Source organism: Anser brachyrhynchus, assembly GCF_964034855.1.
Source record: "Anser brachyrhynchus genome assembly, chromosome: Z".
Lineage (NCBI taxonomy): Eukaryota > Metazoa > Chordata > Aves > Anseriformes > Anatidae > Anser > Anser brachyrhynchus.
Genome location: NC_137697.1, coordinates 34326606 through 34349700, shown reverse-complemented (window position 1 = coordinate 34349700; position 23095 = coordinate 34326606). Strand labels below are relative to the sequence as shown.

Genomic DNA, 23095 nt, shown 5'->3' with positions numbered 1-23095 from the left:
GCACCTAGAATCACTGCATATACTTCCAAATAAACTTTCTTCAGGCATTTGAGTGACAGCTCCAAAGAAAAACAAAGGGCTTTCATAACAGTATGGATAAGAGGATCCAGAACACATTCCAGAACATCTCAAGAAATGTATTGTGCAAATCCTTACTTTTTTTTTTTTTTTCAGGCTGGGTCACACTGGGGGATTCTAGATAAGAAATACTGAGGAAGTGTTGAAAGAATTGTCTAGTTAAATACATAGCAATAATTGCATTTTATATTAATTAATTTTTAACCTGAGCTTTTTCTTATAGCATGTTTTTTTCTAATCTTTTACTTCCAATCCTGACTTCTGTCTTGTTAATAAAATGTATGCTCTGTTTCACTGTTAACCTTGTCCAGTGTTGTAAATGCAAAGTGAATCAGGGTAGAACTGTTACTACATACATAGCACGCAATATTTGCATAAATAAAGAAGCAAGGAATTTTAAGGGAACTGCCACATCCAGTGAAGCAAATATAAGCCAGCAGATATATCAGTGTCAGGCTTCTTTTGCTAAGGTATCTTAAATCAGTGTTAGGATTCTTTTGTTTGTTAAAGCTATGCCATTTAAATGTACCTCTAAGGTAAAAGCTGTCTTTCATGAGAAAAATAAATAAATAAATAAATAAAAATCCTCTACATACAACGCAGTAGAAATGTAGACCTGTATTCACCTAAGTGTCCTTATGAGGACACCATGCAACATCCTTGCACAGCAGGCCACTTAAGCATTTAAACATTAATATTAGTCATAGGTAAGTACGTTGTGGGAGATTTTTCTTTTTTTGCTAACAATTGTAAAGAAGGTGAACAACTTCTTCCATTCTTTTGACCCTAGCTTGCAAACCCTAAGTAGTAAACTAAACATTCATGAAAGATTAATTACTTAGGAAATTAGTATCTTCTTATATTTCAGTCGGTGAAACTTCACCAGTGCCATCCGTTCAGTGACAGACAGGAAGATGTTGAATTTATCGTGAACCACTCAACCTTCAGAAAATCTATTTAGGTAGCAGCTGGAGCAGACCTGTGAAATAAGTCGTAATGTCTAAACATGAAAAGCCAACCAACATTGAAGGAAATGGTAATTACAACTATAATTATACATCTTAAACATTTATTTTTCTGCATGTTGCTCAACATTGTGCAAATTTTGTTTTCTTGTTGTTCATTTTGATATAAATTTGCCTTTATTTTAATTTATCTTTTGTTCAGAGTTGGTTGTTGAAAGCAGCTTTGCTGTAAGTTTGCTACCTATAGGATATCTGTGTGGTTCTCTACTAGTTCATAAATGAAAAGAATGCAACCACAGCCCTGTTACGTGTTGTACTTTATGAGGACCCTTAAGAAAATTAGGATATTATGTGGCCTCTGTAAGGTGCACAATTCTTCCATTGCTTATTGCTTTCAGTATTTAGTATTAAATTCAATCACATTCTTCTTAGCAGCATAAATGCTTCATAAAGCATTAACAATATTTCTGCACTGATACTTCTCTGCTATGGACGCAAGTAAATGATTTGTAGGATTATAAATAATGACATGTCTTGTTCTGGCAAAATGCAAAGCAACTGTATGATATGGGAAGTGTTTTAGTTCTTATGAACAATATTACCGTTACCAAAATATTGATCTTTTTGATATGTGACAAACATGAAATTACTAATTTTCAGCACGGAAGAAAATTGTCAAGTATGTTATTCTGAAATGGTTTCTGAATGAATTAATTCTTGTCAGGCCTTGCTAAGTACCAAGGCTGTTACTATGAAAAAGTGTTTTCTGTGTTTTTTAATCCATACTCATAATGTGAAATAATAATAATAGTAATAGCTTCTGCTGAAAATATCAGGAAGGATTGCTTAACATTCTAGCAGAATATAACCCTTAGTGCATTTTAGTGGTGATAAAATTTTCTTTCCTCTTGTTTGAACATCTTCATCCCTCCCTCCCTTCTTCCCTCTTCTTTTCCTACAAATATTGATACTGATAAATTTATTTTTCAATCACTACGTGCTAATGGATCTCATTTTAACATGAGGAAAGCACACAATTGAATGTAGCATATGTAGAATTTTATCTGAATAAGAAGCAAAATGGGCACGATCATAGAACATACATATTTTTATTAACGTTTCTAATGAATGATTTCTTATGTTATCAAGGTCCTAAGTTTTCTGTAAACATCTGCCTTCTAGTCTCACATATTGGACTGAATTGACTGAATCTTCTGACTGGAATTAGTCAGCACAGAGCTCAGATACTAAACTTTTTACAATTTTGGTACAGTATCTTTTGCTTCACCATTGCAGACAGTTTTGAGGAGTATTTTTTCAAAGATTGGACTGCAGAAGAGTCACAAAAATACAGTTTAAGACCACATATTTTTTCTTTTTGATATCTTCTGCTCTAGTGAAGCCGTGTTTTGGCCTTCTTGTTTCATAGCATGTTTTCTGGATGGTAGAAGTTTTATGGTCTATTACACTAAGATCATGAGCGTGAATTAACTCTTCAAGGCTTCTCATAAAGAAAATGACTTAGGGCACAAATCTTCAGAGTGGATGTTTAAAAGAGATCAAAAGAAAAGAGCCTCTAACAACAATAAAATCAGCATAACCATGTCGGCTGTAGATAACTATCTTAGAAGAGCTGTTTTCCCACAAGATAGTAAAAAATGCAACTGGGCCGAGATCAACCAAGAATGCTACATTTGTAGCTTGAATATAGGCTGTATATATATATATTTATTTTTTTTTTCCATATAAACTCTTGTTCTTCCCATGTTAACACCACTATAAGTGAATGAGAATAAGCTAAATAAATCACATTTCGAACCTGAAAAGGTCAGATTGGTATGATTAACTGTCATCTCAAGCTTTCTAGAATGCATTGGACATTTCATATTCTGATCCTAATTTTTGCAGTAAAGACTGCAATGAAAATGAAAAATTGCCCACCATCAAGCTAACTGTGTGATGAAGAGAAAATGCAAATGCAGCTTCTCCCTGTTGCTTTATTACAGTTAGCAATGGGTCTGAAAACTTGTCAGAGGTGTAATCTTGGGTAGGCCAAGCACTACATGTTTAGGTGTTTGTTTAGTATAGGGAGGGTGGCAGTGGAATAGGCAATGGCCTCTAAAATATTTTCTATTCTTTCATGAAGGGGGTGAAATTCTGAGGGGTTCCTTGTGGAATTACCTTTCTCCTCTGCCTTCTGTGAGAAACAACACCCACAAACAACACTCACACCTTCGGGTGTGTAAGTACAGCCTGGTAGGAAACGGAAAGAGGAGACTGTAATCAGATGGAATCCCCACTGCCAGCCCCAGTGCCTGCTGGATCTGCCGTGGCTCAGTCTGTTGTTTTATCAGAATATTTAGCAGACATTTGTCATTTTTTCTTACCAGTGGAAAACCAATGATCTATTTATGGATGTGAATTGAAATGAAATCATGTTTCTCCTTCATTTGTTCCCTGTGGTTCCCATATGTAATTTTTAAATGTTGACTGGGCTATGATTCTGGGCAGATTCTCTTTAGTGGCAATCTGCACAGAGGGAAAGCATAATGCCCCTCAGGCAACGTCTTGAACCTCTTTTGCTGCAGGAGTCTGCAGGCTACAGCAGGCCACTAGTTCTTATGGGACACATTGGTGGCTTCATGACATCATAGTACAAATATTCTGGCTAGTTTAGTATTTACATCATTGCCAGTTTAGGTGCAGAAAAATAAGCACTTTATTTGCTTGTGTGAGTGTAACTGAGTATGAATTATTATTTTACTTCGTAAATTTATAGCTAATGCCGAAGAGGATATATATATATTTAAGTTGCAACTTTTATTTCTGTTCATAGGAACAAAAAAATGTAACACTAACTTGGAAAACCACAAAAAAGTCAAGTATGGTCTCAAATATCAATAGTTCTACTAATCCCAGAAGTGAAATTCTTATTTATAATTTTTGTTTTTCAATTTATATTCCAATAATAATAATAATAATAATCTAGAATACATTCAAGGGCAGTATTCTATGAAGGTGTACTTTCCATTATTACGGCTATGAAATTATTTTTTCTTTTTTAATGAAATTACTGGAAAACTGAGAGAGGAGTTGAATTCTGAAACACTGAAGGCCAGGAAAGTTATTTTCAGAGATGGGTTTTGGCCTCCGCCCATGTAGGACACTTTGTATGAGCTGAATATCTGGCCTTTAGTCTATTCAAGGTGAGATTCTCTCTACTGCATTTCTGAAGTCATCCTGTAACCTTCAATTTTCAAGTTTAAACTTTAGTATTTAGCTATATGCGGCACATAGCTAGTATTTCTTTAGCTTCCAGGAATTAAGAATATAAATGGAAGGCTTTGAGTTTTAACAGATGAGTTTGAATCTCTAAACAGCTTTGATAAATAATTTCACATCTTGTAGTGGGAAGACTGATCACTTTGATGGTTCTGTTATTTAATGAAAAATAATGAAAAAAACAACAGGAAAGTGACCAAACAAAACCTACACAGTCCCACTCTGTTTCTATTTGTTTGCTTTTGGTATTTTGTTTACCTAATGATAATTTCTCAGAACAGTATTTTGAATCTAGATAACATAAAAATGTAGCTCATTATGAAACATGGAAAATTTTTATTGAGGATAGCGACTGGGGAGAGGAGCAATCTTTTGCCTAGTTGTTAGAGTCTAATTGCAGCAAGCAGAAAGTCATTAAAAAGGCATAAATTTAAGACATTTTGGACAGATATAAATAATCTACTTGGCTATCTATACATCACATTTATTTTCACTAAAGCTGAGGAGAAAGCAATTTTGAGCCACCAAGTTTGTATGTAAAAGTTGCGCAAAGGAGGCCATAAATCTGGAAATAAAACTACAATGTTAATTCTATGTCATATTCATAGTGCAGGTCTGAAAACAAAAGTACAGGAAAAAATATATTTATTAGACAAGAAAGAAATAATCTGTTTTTGGATTTGGGTCTTGAAACCTACTCTGTTTTTTCATAGAAGATAAAATTTTATGCTTCTATATCTGGAACAGGGTCAACGATGGAAAGAGATTACATACAATTGGATTTGGAATACTCCAAATTTTTTTCTTTCTTTCCTTAGATCACATTTAAAACTTTTCTATTTCTCCCAAACTCTCCAGGTTCCTCTGGAAATGTAATTACATGTCAGCAGCCTTAAGTTATTGGTATCAGTGCTGTCACCATTTTTTAAATTTCAACTTTCCCAATTTTCTTCTATTCCATCAGCTCTGGATCTTGTTTAAAATTTTGATGAGATGTTGCAGTATAAGAAAAAAAAAATTCAAAAGCATTTATCAAATTGATCAAGTAGCTTATGTAGTTGTTGTTGTTTGTGTGTTTTAAATAGCATAAGAGCACACAGATGTTAGAAAAAAAATCACCTTGTCAGTTCTGGAAAAGCTGAGGGACTTAGCCAACGTCTTTGCAGATAGCTAGTTCATCATTGTTGAACATCTGTACTTCAGTTAACAACATTTTTTTTTTTTTTCCAAATCATGGTAGAGGTTTGTTAGCCTTCCTTTGCTCCTTCTGTCCATGCAAGTTACATTTACCTGGTGTTTCAAGTGTGGGACTGGGCTCTTATTCAAGTTTAAATCTTGTATGGATGTAAAACTTTGCCTGGGGACATATAAAAAGTTTGTGTGACCACATGAGGGATGGAATAATAGGGTGAAACATATATTCAGTGTCAATTTTTACCCCATTTTTGTGTTCCAGATGGGGAACTGGATTTGTGGCAAAAGTGTACTGTAGTAAGTCATAGGTGCCCTACATCTCAGTGGTGGGAAAGTCATTCACGGGGACAGAAAGTGTGTCAGGCTTTATATTGCCTAATATTGCAGGCAACATCCACCCCTCTGACCCCACTGCTCCAGTCCCCTCCTCCCATGCCCAGCACTGGGCAAGCTGTTTTCTCCACTGTTTAGAAATACACTAAGAGCATGAGCTTTCAATTATTAAAGTCTCAAATCCTAGATAACTAACTCTGTACCAGTTCACTCTTCTGCTGTAGACTTTTGGTGAATTCTTGGTATGTTATTTCTGGTGCGTTTGATAGTTACTTCTAGTGATATTTTTCCTCACAGAATGTTGTGAAACACTGTTGTATTTATGTGATTAGAAATAATATTACGGGAATGCATGCAAATACCTAGAAATGGATAATATATATCTCTTGCTATTCTTTTTGACTGATACTTCACATGCATTTGTTATCTAATATGACCTTATATGGCTGTTTCTGTATTTCGGGCACCTGGTTTATTAGCTGTCTAGGCTAACACCTTTCTGGCACTGGAAAAAAATCCATGATACTTCCTTGCAGATCACTATCTGTATATGATCCATTTCATTGTCTTAACAATTAATTAATATAAATTAAATTTGTAACTTAGAATAGACAAAAAGTCAATTTTGAATCATATTTGAACTCTTTTGAATCATACACAAATCACCACTTTTTTTTTTTTTTAATTATTATTATTATTTAGTTTTTCCAAGGCATGGGAACATAGAATTGCTTACTAGCAATTGGTTTTACATAGTAGCAGTGTGAGCAGTAATATTACTACAAAGGGACATATTTTGTGGGTTAGTCCCAAGAATCATTATCACCCCCACACTGAAAAAATAAGGTAACTTTATTGGCATAAACTAAACCAAACCAAACCAAACAAACAACAAAAACGTTAAATCCGTCCCCCACTCTGCTAAATGACCACTTCATAGCAAAGACTTCTATAGTTTTATAAATTTTGTTCTGTGCTCAATTTCCTCACCAGCCAACATGTCAATATTTTGAGGTCCTCCTGAGCTGTATGCTGACATTTGACATTTTGTCTCTGGCTTGAGCCCAGTCTACCTTCAGTCTACCTTTCTTTAGCCTAGCTGGCATATATGTGTCTAAACATAAATAAGACTTTAAGTGAAATGATAGCTTACTCAAATTACACCTTTTACACCTTTGTTGCCCTTAGTCTAGAAAGGTGATAAAGTTTCCCTTAAACTATCAGGGAAGAATAAGTAAACAAACCAGGAAATAATTTGGCTTTCTTAGAACATAAGGAGTTATAGACTATCGTTCCAGATATACCTAATAATATATGTATAATTAGGGCAGGATGCAGTATCCTGGAAGAAGCAACAGCTGAGAAATAGTTTGTGCTGAGGTCACATAAATTCACATTATTTGACTCAAAGCCTCATTACCTGAAATGAGCCCTGTGAGTGCTAATAATGTGAAGAAATGAGGTCTCTTCTGGAACATTGTGTAATTCTAGACAGCACTGTAGTGAGACTTGCTTTCAGCCAAGGCTTTGCTGAGCTTTTGATAAGTGGAATCACATGAAGATCTGGTTAAAAAAGCAGAAAAGTTATAGACCTAAAAGAATCCTACATAGTGATGATTTTGTGTCTACATCAAAGACTATACATTTCTACTTTAATAAGCAAGAGAATCAAAAATGCTCTTCAATTTTCATACAGAATGGCAATACAGTACCCGCAGAATGCCTCTCCAGTGTTTCTCTGTGCTGTGTTTTGCTGAAGAACGCTTAAACTTATTGCTAAGCTGCATTTGGATTTAGTGCCACCATGAAATGTAATTTGTGTATAGTTGAAGTACTTCTCCGATTATGCAGTGAGACACGGTTTGCCATCTTGCTTTCCTCCTTGAAAAATATTACAGTATTAATGATCTGAAATAGCTTTCTAATAATAATACTGTTGAATAAATTTATAATTATTTATCTCTCTCTCTTGTTACTCAAATATCCACCCAATTAACAGCATTGTTTTTTGCATGATGTGAGCAAAACCCCCAAACATAAAAAGCTGATTATTAATATATGTTGTCTGAATTACAGGAATAGCTATAGTGTGGGTACAGGGCTGGGTAGCTATCTAGCCGATACGAATGCACATATACGTGTTATTCAGGACAGACCTCAGGGATGTTAAAGGTCCTTCACCCCCTTCCTCAGTGACTTTGCTTCTCCGAACACCAACAGCTATTACAGCTGACACAATGAATGACTTCTAGTTCTACTCTGAGCTTTAGAGTTTCTAGTGACATGGATCATGACAAAGAGTGCAGTGTATTCAAGGAAATTGGAGGATCTGGCGTGTTGTGTGGCTTCTATCTTTTAAAAATAAACTATAGTGCAATGCTTTCTGCATCACATCCCAAGACCTGGGAGAGATCTCTTTCTGTGGATGCAGCAGAAAGACAAACCTCCAACATTCTTGATTCTGCAGGTCTGACTGAATTTTGATGGATGCAGCACAAGGAAGGCTGAGGTGCCTTTTGAATGAACCACAGCAAAGTGCATGACAGTGAGCCTCAAGCAAACTCACAGTAATTGTCTACTTAACAATAAAACATAAAAGTAGTAGAACAAGGTGGTGTTTTTGGGTGGTGGTGATGGTGAAGTTTTGATTTGTTTTATTTTATTTTAAAAGTGCAATCTCAGAAACAAAATGGGCATGTTTTATATCTCTAGGTGAGCTCTAGGTGAGCATGAGACTGTGGAGGCAGGAATGTTCTGAAGTTCACTTTGGAGTTATAATTTTAAATTTTTACGGAAATCATTTTTTGAAGGTGGACTTGTATCTCTTGGGTGTGCATGTAGTACCTTCTACTCTTATAGCCACATGATTACACATAATCAAATGCTGTTTTTTTTTTTTTTTCCCCTTAGGCTTTTTTTTTTTTTTCGTGAAAATATCCACTCCCATTTGATTTCATTTTTTTTTTTCCTTAATTGCTTTAAAAAACTTTTTATCACCTGTGTGCCTGAACAATTCTGTGAAAAAAAGACATAAACACACAGGAGTCACTATTCACATACATTTTCCTCTAACAACATTCCCAGTACTTTCTTCAAGCAGCCTGAAGTCTATTAGTTTAACACATTATTTTGCCTGAAATGTTGGATTCAGATTAACACATTTGTTACCCTTATGCTGTTATAATTAACTAAACCCCAACAGCTATATTCTTCTTTGTTTAATCCTGTGTTTCAACGTCCATTGTTACTTTCACGACTATGTCAATATGATGTTAATTCCAGCATGATACACTTTCACTGCTAATGCAAGTTTCAGTATATGTGATAAACCCCCAGCTGTTTTCTTATTGTATATACTCATCAGAATTTCCAGTGAGGCCAATCTTGTAACATTAAGTACTTCCCTGGGATTTTCTGTTTGGCTAGAGGGAATCAGCAAAAGCATTAGTTGCAAATAAAAGACCATGCCCTATTGTTACATGCAAAGTATCTCTTCAGAGGTGCCTGTCGTCATCTTTGCAGGCTTTCAATAGCAACGTAATGATCTTTGTCAAATGGAGATCTAGTTACTGTCAGCAACAGAAGGCATACGTCCAGAGAGAACAAAGGAGCACTTATTTTCACATTCCACTGATGATATTGTGATAACATTTTTGTATAGTTAAAAAAAAAAAAGTGTGCAGATGCCGTGGAATTGATAGAAATTTCAATTTCAATGAAACGCTTTGTAGAGGGAACATAAATCCCTACATATGTTCTATTTTTAAAATGTCTGTCAAATTTTGGATAAAAATACTTTGTACATTATTGTATACAGTGAAACAAGACACAAGATTCCTTCTTGTTTGCAGCCTTATGTATTTTACTGTTCTTTGATACTGGGTAGAACTGAGTTGTGTCTGACAGCTACAACAGTCCCTTGATAAATCTGTGTGTATATACATTTTCAGTGAATCTCTTGTGGGTTAATAAAATCCATGAAAGTAACAAGGGAATGAGTGGAAAAAAAGAATATAAAGAAAAGCTCAAAAGAATTATGGATGAGTGAATAACAAAGATAATTGTAGTTTCCTCTTGCCTGAAAAATACAGCATAAAGATTATGACATGTCACCTGTCTTGTCTGTACAAAGAGGAAGTTAGACAACATATGTCTGAAAATACGCGCTATGCATGAGCCGAATGACAGCTGCCTACTTCTATTCAAGATAGCATTTCTTAGTCATTAATCCCTTACTACCACGTATCTTTCTGTATTACACTGGCATGTCTCAAGTGATGTCCCACATCTACAAACTGAAACAAGGATACCTGAAAGAGAGCCTATTAGCTCCTGGCTTCTCAGGTATTGGACTGCTTCTGAAGAAACATTGCTGACAAACACCACTAACAGTTTCAGTGGTGACATGGTATGTAATATGCTCATATCAATATTTCCAGAGAGTGCTTTAACTAAATATTTCAGAAGAATGTCTCATGAATATACAGTATACAGTATAATGCACATGAAAGAAGGGAGTGTTTTTCTTTTCCGTATATACATGATCCTCATCTCAGTGTGTACAAGGTAAATGAAATAGATTCTTTCCTGGTTATTGATGGGAAGCAGAATCAACATCTCTTATTGCACTTATGGAGAGCACACAAGGAAGAGATCCACCCCAAAACAAAGATGTCTCTATGAAGAAATACTCCTGGCTTCTCTAAACAGGATCTCCCGCTACAGTCTCCAAAGTTTTCATCAACTCTTGAGGGGCAAAGGAGTACCGTGGTAGAGCATAAAAGAGAGCTGGGCCAACTTTTGTCAGATGCTTAAAGATTTGGTTACTAGAACTGAAGATCTGGGAGTAGGTTTCCTTTTCCTTTGGGATTGTGCTCTTCAGCGATGCTCTAACTATGAAGCTTCATGCCCTCCAGTCAGTCAAATCAGAAAACGATTCTTTAAATCTTCTTTATTCTCAGCCAATGTTTATCTTTCACATCTTCAAGAAAATATGAGAATTGCCTGAGAATCATTTTAATCTTCCTTCTTTTCTGCTAGGTAAGTCTAAAAGCAATCTTCTAGGTGCTTCAGCACCTAGGAGTGCTGAAGGAAAGAATAACTGTTGTTTTCTGTCTTCATCTTATTTCTTGAAAGCTATTCTCCATGTTCCAAAAAGCTGGGTTTGTTAAATGTTGTAAGGGGGCACAGTGTGTCAAATGCTAAGAATTTGCTAAAACTCCTGAATTTCTAGTGACTAATCTACACTTCACATGCACTGGCCTTTGTTTCCATTCCACAGATGGCAGTGATGTTGACAATGAAGAAGGCAGTGCAGCTGAGAATGAAGAAAATGTCAAAGGAACAGGTCAGTGGGTGTGGTTAACTTTGAGGCCACTCTCAGGTGTTTTCTGGTTATCTATATGAAACAAGAAAGAGGGAACACCTCCCTCCGACATACTGCGTTCTCTCATGCTTTTGTTTATGTCACAGATAAAGAGGTGAAGAGAGCAACACCAAAAACCAGAAGGGGACATGCTAGAGGGAGAGCCAGACATGGTGGTGAGGAGGATGGAGATGATGAAGATGAACCAAGGAGAGCTGGGCATCGCAGGCACAGAAACCGGAGAGGACGGGGACGAGCAAGTGGAAATGAGGGCAGTGATTCTGATGGGAATCCTGAAAAAGTGAAGAAGAACAAAGCAAATCAAAAATCCAAGGAAGATGGTGAAGAAGAAGAAGATGGTAAAGGGGATAAAAGTGGGAAAGGCAAAAATGAGAAGAAACTGGACAAAAAGGCTGATAAGAAAGGGAAAAAAGAGAAGGCCAACAAGAAGAAAAAAGATAAAAAGAAATCAGGATCTGGGTAATTCAGTAAATCATTAGTTTTTAATATAAATCAATTATCTTATGTAAAACCTGATTTCATTTATAGCTGTGAAATACCAAGTGTCAGTATGACTCACTTATTCATTAGAACACAATCAGAACTGGAGACCCAAGTCCACTATAGTGGAACCTTGTCAGGAGGCTGTCACAGGTACAGGTTGGAACTTGGGGAAATGACCAGCCAGACCCTTTTGGTAGCCTGAGGATTAGAAACAAATCTGTTTAGTCAGAACAGGAACTTGAGCCAGGGGCCCCTAACTGTTGTAAAATGTCCCAAGCTCTTGAACTGTTCTCTGGAGTGACAGAGGAGGGGAATAAATGACAGAGAGAGATGACAAAGAGTGAGATCTCTACTGCTTTTTCCTAAAATAAACAAGCAAGCAAAAGCTACAACAACAACAAAAACAAAAGACAAAAAACATAAAGCTCCTAAACTCAAAACTGATAACCCTTCCAAACTCCAGAGTCTAGCTCTATTTCTAGTGCAGAACTCCAGTCTTGACGCTGTTCAGAAAATTAATTTCTTGTTTCTCAGTCATGTTCAAGTCAGCTTTTGTAGAAGACTGATGCCAAAACAAAGCTCAGAGCCAAGAACTGAGATGGGATTTTCCAAAGTTCCAATCTCACCGTTACTCCCACTGAAATATTCTCAGTAACTTTTCCAAAGCATTTAATGCAACCTGGCGTCTTTGTAAGATTGCACTGGCACAGAAAACTCCTGACAATTCTTTTTATTCTCTTTCTGTCATTCTGGTTTTCTCTTGCAACCTGTCTTTTTTTTTTTTTTTTTTTTTTTTTTTTTTCCCCTCATATTATTGAGAGGAAATAGCCCCTGGGAATGGTGTACAATGAAGCAAATGGAGCTAGACATACTTATCTCAGTGGAGAGGGACAGAAATTCCCCTTCCCTCATTCAGTACTTGCTACAACTGTGTTCCCAAATGCATCACTGGAGAGCACAAGAGGAGTCAGAAGAAGAACAAAATGCAGTCAGACATGCTGGGGTGTTAATTTTTTCATGATTCCACTTCAGTATACATCTACCTCATTTCCCTTCCCTGCGAGAATGCCTAAAACCTTCCTTAGTGATGGCTATTCACTGTTAAGCCAATTATATTCCAGTGAGTTTTCCTCTACTCATATAAGCAACAGATCTGAATCTGCCAATCCACATTCCTTTGCTTATTGCCAATCATCTATTGTAAATATTTACTGAGCACTAATTTAAAGAGACCACTAAAAATATGAAAAATTGAATGAGGGCATAATGATTTTCATTGTCTTACAAAATTCCAACTATTAAAATGCATAGGCTAAGTATTTTGAAATTGCTACCCAGATCAGGACATTGTTCTTGAAGTAGAAATCACACTTGAGGACACACAACACTTGAGGAAAAAATGATGCTTTGGAAGATAATTTGAAAACATTATATTTTTAGACATTTAGGGGACTAGCTGACAAGATTACATAGGAATAAATACCAGAATACTTAAAATAGCTTTCAAAAGAAGAAAAGAAAAAAACAAAATCAAAGGAAAATATGGTAATGATCAGTTTAACTATGATTCACATAAAGGATTTGCAAACCTTCAGAACAGAAGAGAATGGCTTGAACACAGAAATTAAGCCTGTCTAGCAAGTCTTTGAGGGCCTACCATAGAAAAGACTATGTATTGTTTCAAAGTATATCTTACTAGTGTACTTTTGTAATGGGAAAAAAAAAAGTAAAATAAATATAGATGATATATTAAATGTGATATTATTCCACAGGGGAGTGAGATTGTATTTGCTGATGGTACTATGAATTTTGTTGTCCACAAACAGTGCACATTTACTTTTCACCTAGGTAACATTGCAAGTCAGCAGATTCTACTGTTGCTACCCTCTTCTTACCTCCTGCTTTTCACCTAAACCAGGAAAACCTCTTTATAACTGATCGTTCTGCATAAAGAATTTCTATATGAATTATGTGTTCATACAGATTATTATTATTATTATTACTATTATCATTATTATTATTATTATTATTATTATTATTAAATTTTCATTTAGACTTGCTTGGAATTTTGATCTCTGCTGTCTTCTGATAGTGAGTTCTACAGGGTAATTCCATGGCAAAGCAGCTGTATCTGGGTTACTTTAATACTTTCTGCTTTTAGATATGATTGTTACCTATAAAGTAGTGAAAAGGACCTCTCTATATTGTTTGTAATCATCACCTCCAAAATATTTATGATAAATTGCTCCATATAGTCTCACTGTGAATATCTGTGATATTCTTAGGTTCCTGCAGTATTGCTAGGTTCAATGGCTCCATTCAAAAGCTATTTTGTTCTTTAATGACTTAATTTTGACTGATGGGTCTCATATAGTAACTGTACTTGATAGCAACCATCACTTGAGCTAGAACCTCTTATGTTCTGTCTAGTATGTGCATTTCTCTTTTTACTGTATGGCTCTGATATAAGCAAATCAATTGATTTTAGAAGAATTATTAAAGGATATAGAGCTTTTGCAAAAGTCCAGAGCTACATGGAAGATAAAAGCAGTACATGCACTGCACCTTTTTGCTAGTAGGAAAAGAGCTGAAGAGCACTAAATGCCAGGAGATGTTATGGAGATTATCAATGACCAATAGAATTTTCACACAGAAAATACAGGAAAAATGTAGTCAAATTTATTCACTCACCTCTTTAGTGTCCTAAAGTCCTACCTGTCACAGCATCACAGAATCACAGAATGATTGAGGTGGGAAGGAACCTCTGGAGATCATCTGGTCCAACCCCCCCGCCAATTAGGGTCACCCAGCGCACATTGGGCAGGACGGCATCCAGGCAGGTTTTGAATATCTCCAGAGAAGGAAACACCACAGCCTCTCTGAGCAGCCTGTTCTGGTGCTCTGTCACCCTCATAATAAAGAAGTTTTTCCTCATACTCAGATGGAACTTCCTGTGTTTATGTTTGTTGTTTCTCGTCCTATCACTGGACACCACTGATATTTTCCATCTTTCCCTGACATCCAAACTCCAAGAAAATATTTTCTTCTTAATTTCCACCTCTGTAAAATAACATTAAAAAAAAACAAACCCACAACATAAAAATGTAATTAAATCGGTACAAAGGAGATAAAACTAAATCCAGAACATGAATAGTATGGACAAGTTCATTACATATGTGATTTAAGGAAGTGCCATTGATTTCAAGAGTTCTACTGACTTAGGAAAAGATGCAATTTCTGAATTGAATTGAAATCAAGGAACACAGTGCTTGCTGTGGAATTACTGAATGATGCTTTATGATCTGTGTTAGCCTGAAAGCCACAGTGATCCTTTCTGGTCTTCAGATGTGTGAATCACAACCTTTCAAGAATGTCTAAGTCTTTTTTCTTGTAGAAGGCAGAATTCTGATTTTCTGGCTTGACTCTTTTAGTGTTCAACCACTTCAGCTAAAGGAAAAAGCTGCAGCAGCACAAAGTTTGACTGTGTAGTGTAAGTAGTTTTGAAAAACAAAACAAAACAAAACAAAATTTATTTGTTAAAGATGTTTAGAAATTTGGAAATTTGACTATTTTTCTGGTGCCAAAGGAAAAGGAAAAATGAAATATAAATTGTGCATGCAAAGATAAATAAACTGATAGTGGGCAATGGCACAAAAATCATTCTTAACCCTACTTTACCTCTTGTGTTCTGCATAGCTTCTTCTTCTCAGTAAGATTACTGAGAAATGACCTGCCATTCGTTTCTTACCACTATCATTGCAGTCTTGTAAATCTGCCTATTTCAATTTTGCACGGCAATATTATTATTATTATTATTATTATTTTCTGCCAAAGGAAATCTCCACTATTGGGTATGTTGCTGTCAGCTTTCTATAATGCAAAGCAGCTGAATGTAACAAATGAAGATTTAAAGCTCCCACTAAAACAATTTTTCAAAATCTTTTGGTTCTTCTTAAATCCTTTGACATGACTTTTTCTTTTCTTTATAATGCATCAGAATCGTATGTATCAATCTTTTTATTGACTTTCGTCCATTTGACCTAATCCTTCATATAGTTCTTCACTCGCCCTAACAATATCAGAATAACAATAAATAGGTTTGTTTCAAAACTATTTCAGGACCAATTTTGCTTTGTCTAGATTGATATTTTCTGTGGCTTTTTTTTTTTTTTTTTTTTTTTTAATTACACGAAGCCTGAAATTTTATGGCTCATGAACTCAACATTTTTATTTGATAATCTTGTCAGTAAATAGTATTTGAGTCTTTAATAGTGGGTCGTTTGATTACTCTGAGAGTTTCTTTTCTCTGTTGGCTTACTTTTTAAACTGCTCCATTGTAGCTTTTGCTGCAGTGTTGTGTATTTCATAAAACCTAAAGGTGGATGAATAATAAGAAATTTGTATTTTGATATGTTGCCAAAAAAATGTGCTTTTATTATATATATTTGTTTCAAACTTCATAAATATACAAATATATAAAAATATTCTACTAGGTGTTGCAAGTTTGATTTGGACTCTGAGGAGGCTGGTTACTCCTGCAGGACACTTTCCCCAAAGGAAAAGTCATTCTTCATCTGTAGTATCATTGTTCTGGATGTAGTGCTGGTTCAGCTTTGGCTCTACACTTCATGTGCAAGTTTTGCCTTTGATACAGTCTATCCTCTCTTCAGTGCAACACGGAAGGCATTTTCTAGGTGCCAGAGTTTAAAAGAATTAACACCATGTATGCGCTTCACTGAAAACCTTTTCTCTCCTGAGTTTTGGTGATGGTTTTTATTCTCACTTTTATCTGAAGCTCTGATTCTGATTCTGAGGAGGAGCCAATTACTGAGGAAGAATTGGCCAAGCTGAAAGAAGAGGTAGAAGAAAAAAAGAAGCTAATTGCAACATTACGAAACAAGCCATGGAAGATGAAAAAGAAGTTGGCAGTTCTGAAGTATGGTTTGACTTTTGTAATGAATATCTGCAATCCTGCTTTTTACTGTGCAATATTTTTTCTAAACTTTCACTTTATTTCTACACCTACAGACACAATTTACCTCAAATTATCTCTGATATCTCTTTCTCAGGCTGTGCTTTCAGATATAGTAGAGGTAAATGGCATTGCAGACCAGTGCTTTCTTTCCTCTGTCAGATATGAAAAACTCAAAACTTCTTTGTTTGCTTTTTTTTTTTTTAATTTCCATTACACTCCACCTTCCTGCAAAATCTTTTGTTTTCTACAGTTGTCAAATTTATGTTGGTAGCTTCTTCTACTGCTGTGTTTAATGTCTTATTAAGGAAAAATGATCCAATTTCATAAATACCCCAACATTACTTGAGCAAAGAGAGAGATTTTTTCTTTCTATTCTAACTTTCTTGGGAGAAGAATGGATTTTTTTAAAACTTATCAAAAAGAAAACATGATTGAAACCTGAGCCTGAATTTCCATGTATTATTAGTCATGCCACATATAAATCTACATTTTTTTTCCTAGCAAATCTATCAATACATTTTCACTAGGAAAAAAAAATCAATTACATTTCAGTTAATTTATCAGTTAAATTTCCACCAATCACAAGAAATTGGGTTAACACAGAGATTTTTTAAATTATTATTATTACTATTATTGCTAAAGCTGCTATGCTCCTCTGTTTTAAGTAACTCATTCACCGTGGTACTGACCAAACAACAGCAAAATATATGGTTAGGCACAAGTAACAGGGAAAAGATGAGTTCTCCTCCAGACAGTTTTTTGTTTGGCAAGGAAACATGGACATAATGGAAGGAGAGAGCATATAAAATATGGTGCGGAACATCTGTGATTATTTTTTTCTAGAAAGTAAGATAAGCTTGGGGAGGATACCTTTGCAAAAGGAAAACTATGCACCAAGGTACTCCAAGGAGGGATTCCAAAAAATGTGGTTTTTAATATGCTTGGCTACAAAGCTCTTTGAAGTGGGCTTAGAAGCATAGTAACAGTTTACTTGCCATGAAAAAGTTTGCATTCCAAGAAAAAAAAGAGCAATTCTTCAAATTAGCTTATTTTGTCTAATTTTATTAACTCAAGAATTACATTTTTTCTATGTTTCTCTATGAACTCAGATTCCAAAAGTAGTTACCAACCATTGCAGACAATCCCATTTAGATTGTCACAGTTCTGTACAGTCATGCATATTTCAGCAGACAAAATGCATATAACCAGAAAACAGATGTAATAAAACAAACAAACAAAAAAACCAAAACACCTGAAATCTAATATTTGCTCACATTTTAAAACATGTACTGAGAATTAGGGATTTAAATCTGCATTTACTATTTTAGTATTTTAGATTAAAGTGATGGAATTTGGAAGTACTCAGTACCTTTGAAAAAATCAAACAATCATTTATGTACCAAAATACACTAGACAAACTTTTGTAGAGTACTATTTCCATAATTGGATCTCTGGAGTCCAACTAGGTTACAATGGAAGACCTAGTGTTATTATGCTGCCTAAAATCAGAAAAGTAATACTGTTAGATTGATGGTTGCTCTAATTATGACCATAGTTATAACAATACAAAAGTGCCTATATTAGCACATTTTAGGATATCTATATATTTGTGTTGGATTTTAACATCTTACTAACCATTTGTCCCATAATCATTAGCCTGATAGACTGGCATTATTCTTTAACACAAGGAAAATGGACAAAACCTGGCTCTAGGTGTTTTAAATCCATAAGACAGTCATAAGTGACATTTGTATGCTCTTATAATAGCATTTCTTGCTCTTGAACTTTTGGTAAAGAAATATATTTTGCTAGCACTTGGGTGTGTCATCTTGTTCATACCCAGCGCAGATTTTTGATTCCTATAGGAAACACAGAAAGAAAAAATGCCATATCTACTTAAAGGTCAAGAAAAGACTTCCATATTCTTTGTCTTCCAAATTCCACAAAGAAATGTTTCAATAGAAGTTTCTTCTCAACATTAAGAGAAATCTCTTTTGCCAAAATGTAGTTCCATGATTGCTTTGTATTAGAACCTATTTTCTTCCCCCAAATGAAAAAAAACAAACCTTCCCCTGTGAATGCTCAAAACCTTTTTACATTTTCATGACAAAATAAAACATGAAAAATACTTTTTTTCAGTATTTTGAAAAGCAAATATTAGGGTTGTATATGACTTTTTGTTCTTTACATTTTTTGAAAGAAAAGCTAATTTGTAAAGAACTACTTTTTTTTTGGGGGGGGAAAGATTTAATTTCCACCAATTTGCCTGCTTTTAAAAAGTGATAAAAAATGAAATATTTCCGTTAGGAATTTTCAAGACTGGATAATGTCTTCTGTGGGTTGACTCAAATCCAGTTTCTTTTCCAAATGCAAACCAATTATAATGTATGCATATTTTAAAGAAGTATTGAAATTAAAATGTATAGGATGGGACACACAATTTCTACTTAGCTCTAGTGACAATTTTGTGAAAGGTTAATCTTTTCATTCATTCTTTTGTTCTGAAAATATATGAACAAGCAATTAATTTTAAAACTTGGTTGCAGAACTGGTCTCTTTGTAGAAAATGCCTTCTGTCAAAACTTGACTGAAACCCTGACTGCTGAAATGGAATTCTTAATTGAGATGCTCTACAAAATTATACCAGCTCTAATTTCTAATTTAGATCCCCATGTCTAGAAAGATGCATTTCAATAGCCCCCTAGCTATTCTGTAGAAGTGTGATTGAGAGTAGTCCTCTGCTTGCTATGGAGTGTTCCTCTGCATTTTGGAGCTATACCATCACCTTCAGACTCTCATCTCAGCTTCAGACATGGTCGGGTCTCTATTGGTCTGAAGACATGAAAAGAGGCAGAAAGAAACCATTGAAAGGAATGAAAAGATGTTACGTGACAAACAGCATTGCTTCTCTCCCCTAACAAGTAGACATGGCTGTGAACAGAGGACATTGCAGTCCCTGTTGTTGAGAGCCTGCAAATGGCTGGAGCCCAGGCTTTTGTCTCATTTCAGAGAAAAATATTCTTGTTCAAAAGAGCTTTCTGGCATTTCTCATTTTCCTTTCACGGGTTTGGATTGTTTGTGAGCACCGTTATTGTGCCTTTTCTATAGGAGATGATAATTTGTGCACTTTCCCTCTTGACACTTGCTACTTAGGACAGCATGAAATTAACTGAAGAGCCATCAGAGAGTAATGACCATCAGTCATTATTTACAACACTGAGATTAAGAGAGAAGGGGTTAAATTATTGAAAAGATTTTTGAATTAGAAAAAAACAAAAAAGAAAAATCTCATGTACTGTCGCAAGTTGGAGAAACTCCAGGGAAAGTTATCCCAATTTACAGCTAAATGTTTGATTTGGGGAACTGCATCACTGTCTATGCATTCACTTGATTGGTTTTTGCATAGATATGAAGCTAAAGGGAAGGTTCCAAAGCTGTGCTATTGTGCTTGGATCTGGGATACTAATCTCATTATTGGGTAGATAACGGTTTGCGCTCCGTAACAGAAAGACTATTAATAGTTATGTAGTTTACCTCTGCTAGAGAATTTTATTAAAGTTCCATATAATCAGGTAATTGTACATAAGAATCCAGAAACATGCCAACTGTGGTCTCAGTTTAAGATTATACCACAAGACAATTAACAAACTATCAAAACAAACAAAATGATGATAGGAAATAAAGCAAAACAACAACAACAGAACAGCAGTCAAGTGTCAGATTTTGGCCTTTCAAAGGAATTCCAATTAAATACAGACTGTAAAGACAACTATGAAAACTTCCTAGTTTTTATAAATAATCCAAGGAGCACAGCAATCTCTTCATATGCCAAGGACAAAATCTTTCTTTTTCTCTCTCTTTTACTTTTTTTTTTAATTTCTTTTTTTTCTCTCTCTCTTTTTTTTTCTTTCTCTCTTTCTTTTTTTTTTCTTTTTTCTTTTTTTTCCTAAGAAATTTATTTTATCAAAGAATCCAATGAGACAGATAAGTAGAAAGAGAATAGTTTGTATGTATACAAAATCCAAAGGTAACTATATACATAAAGTGAATGTGGAAGACGACAGAAATTTCTCATCTTTGTATGGGATGTCTGAACTCCAGTGAATCTGTATTTCAAGTTTCTTGATGTGGGCATTTCAAGTTTTTTACTGGCAGTCCTGGAGGCCAGCCTGGCTGTCCTGAAGGTTGGCTGGGTATTGAATAACACTGTAATTTGCCCATTATTATTGCTGAACTGCTTTCAAGTGAACTGTGCCTGGCAATAGCTGTTTTGCGGTCAGCTTTTAGCCAGTATTTTTAAGATTAGGAAAAGTCCTGGGTGATCAATATTGATACGACATTTGTTTTTAATGAGTTTTTTGATCTTGGACACTGAAACCTTCCTGAACTGTTACTGAAAAATGTGAGCAATCCACTTGAATCCTGTTCATTAACAGCAACCTCTGAGAGCTGTAATTCATCCTTTCTGTGCAACACTGAAGTGCTCGAAGTACTGTGCACCTAGCACTTTGTGAGCTGTAACTCCACACCTAGTATTAATAATTAACTCAGGCTTCTCTGGGACAATAATGCTGGGCCCCATGAAACATTTATTAGTTCCTTTTGTCTGTAATTCAATTAATAAGGTTTCTCTGAAGCCTCTTTAAATTCACAGTTAGCTAACGGGGCACACTTTGGCCTGTCTTGTGATATAGATAATTTACCTATAACACATGATACCAGCGATTACAAAGCTCAGTTTTGTCACCCTGTGTTGCTTTTGACACGTCCTCATGTTGGTGAAGTTGCACGACTTCCAAGTGGTTGTGCACATATTTGTGTGTGGTTTTTGGTCATTGCTGAGGTTTCTAAAATAGCTGTACTGATTTAAGATTAATTTTTATTGCTTGATCATTCTACCTGTCTTCACATTTTATTTTTAGAACAAAAGAAATGGAGAAAAGGGCAAAATGTGGCAAAAGTCTGTTGGGATGTACAAATAGTCTTTTTTTTTTTTTTTTTCCTGGGGTGGACTGGTCATCAAGTTAGAAAGCTGAATTAAATAACATATTGAATTATACTTAATAAAGATGAGCATGTGTCACGGACACTGACTGGAAAGGACATTCCCTGACTGAATGCCGTCATGTTATTCCTGACCTTTTAATCCAGGAAGCTTTAAGTAGACACTGGGGTTTTTCTTAGCCTGTAAATCACAAAATTTAGGAGTAGCCCAGTGGGACCAACAGACTGCAGAGCTGTTGAGGGAAGAATTGATGAGGGAAGAAGGAAAACTTGTTTTGTTTGATATCTCCAGCAAAATCATATAGTTATGTTTTCTGTATCGTTTCCTTGCACATAACTGCACACATCTTCTCTGCCTCCTTCAGCCACAGGCCCTCTCTCAAGCTCTGCCTCTGCACTGAATTTGCTTTTTCTGATATTTCATTAAAATTCTGATTGGAATTTTTCATAGAATCACATTGTTATTGAGATTTGCTTTTAATTGCCAATTGCATAAGTTCTTTACATTAGTCATTCAAATATTCATGGATGCAGCTAACAGATAAGTTGCTATGAGGCCCATAACTCCTCTATATGTCTGCAAATGATGACGTTCCCTTATAAGACCTAATCTCTCTAAATAAGCAGTACAAAAATGTTCTTTAAAATAGTATTGGTAAAGAAAAATCCACCATGTGCACAGAAAGGTAATACATGCTTGAAGATCATCAAAGGTAACTTGATTTCACTCATTTCAAGTGAAAGAAGACTTTCATTCTCTCTTAAAAAAATACAAAAGAATTTCATTTCAACTGCATAATAATGCAATATAGCATGTTCTACCTTATTTACATGTGCTACTCTATTTATTAACTATGTGATGATTTTGGCTATTATTTCACATGAATAGGAAACATTAATTATTAATTAATATTAAAATATTATTAATAGCCACATTTTTTATGCATAGTTGAAATATCTTCTTATCATAGTCATTGTGAAATATACATTAAGAGTTCTAATGCCAAAAGCCATGCTGTTTTGTAACTGGATTAGAAGGTAAATACAGTCAAAATGGAAAATTAAAATAATTCTATAAGTACACCATTTGGATTTAATTGGATCTTTTAAGGTTTATACAATACATTTTTAAGTACAGACCAAACAATATATAAAAGCATGAAAGGAGTTGCCTCACATTTCATTCATGAAGCAAAAAAGAAGCTTTGCAAACATATTTCATGCATGGTTACAACCATTTTTGTGCTCCAGTCTGCTGTGTGTAAGTCAGTTAACTGCATGTATAAACACTCAGTGGGAAGTTGAACTGCTATCAGACAGTTGTCTGGTTTGGCTGTTCTGTAATGATGAACTTAGCCTTGTGCAGGACAATGGAGTGAAAATATGAGAAAAATG

The 23095-nt window shown here is 35.1% G+C and overlaps 1 protein-coding gene across 1 annotated transcript in view; it reads left to right on the top strand.

Moving 5' to 3' along the window:
• The window catches only part of TMC1 (transmembrane channel like 1), a 138420-nt gene that overhangs the window by 59270 nt on the left and 56055 nt on the right, over positions 1-23095 (top strand). Inside the window, exons 2-4 of the mRNA XM_080574292.1 lie at positions 11134-11199; positions 11325-11697; positions 16517-16657. Coding sequence (XP_080430418.1) covers positions 11134-11199; positions 11325-11697; positions 16517-16657 — 580 coding nt within the window. The remainder of the gene's footprint in view (positions 1-11133; positions 11200-11324; positions 11698-16516; positions 16658-23095) is intronic.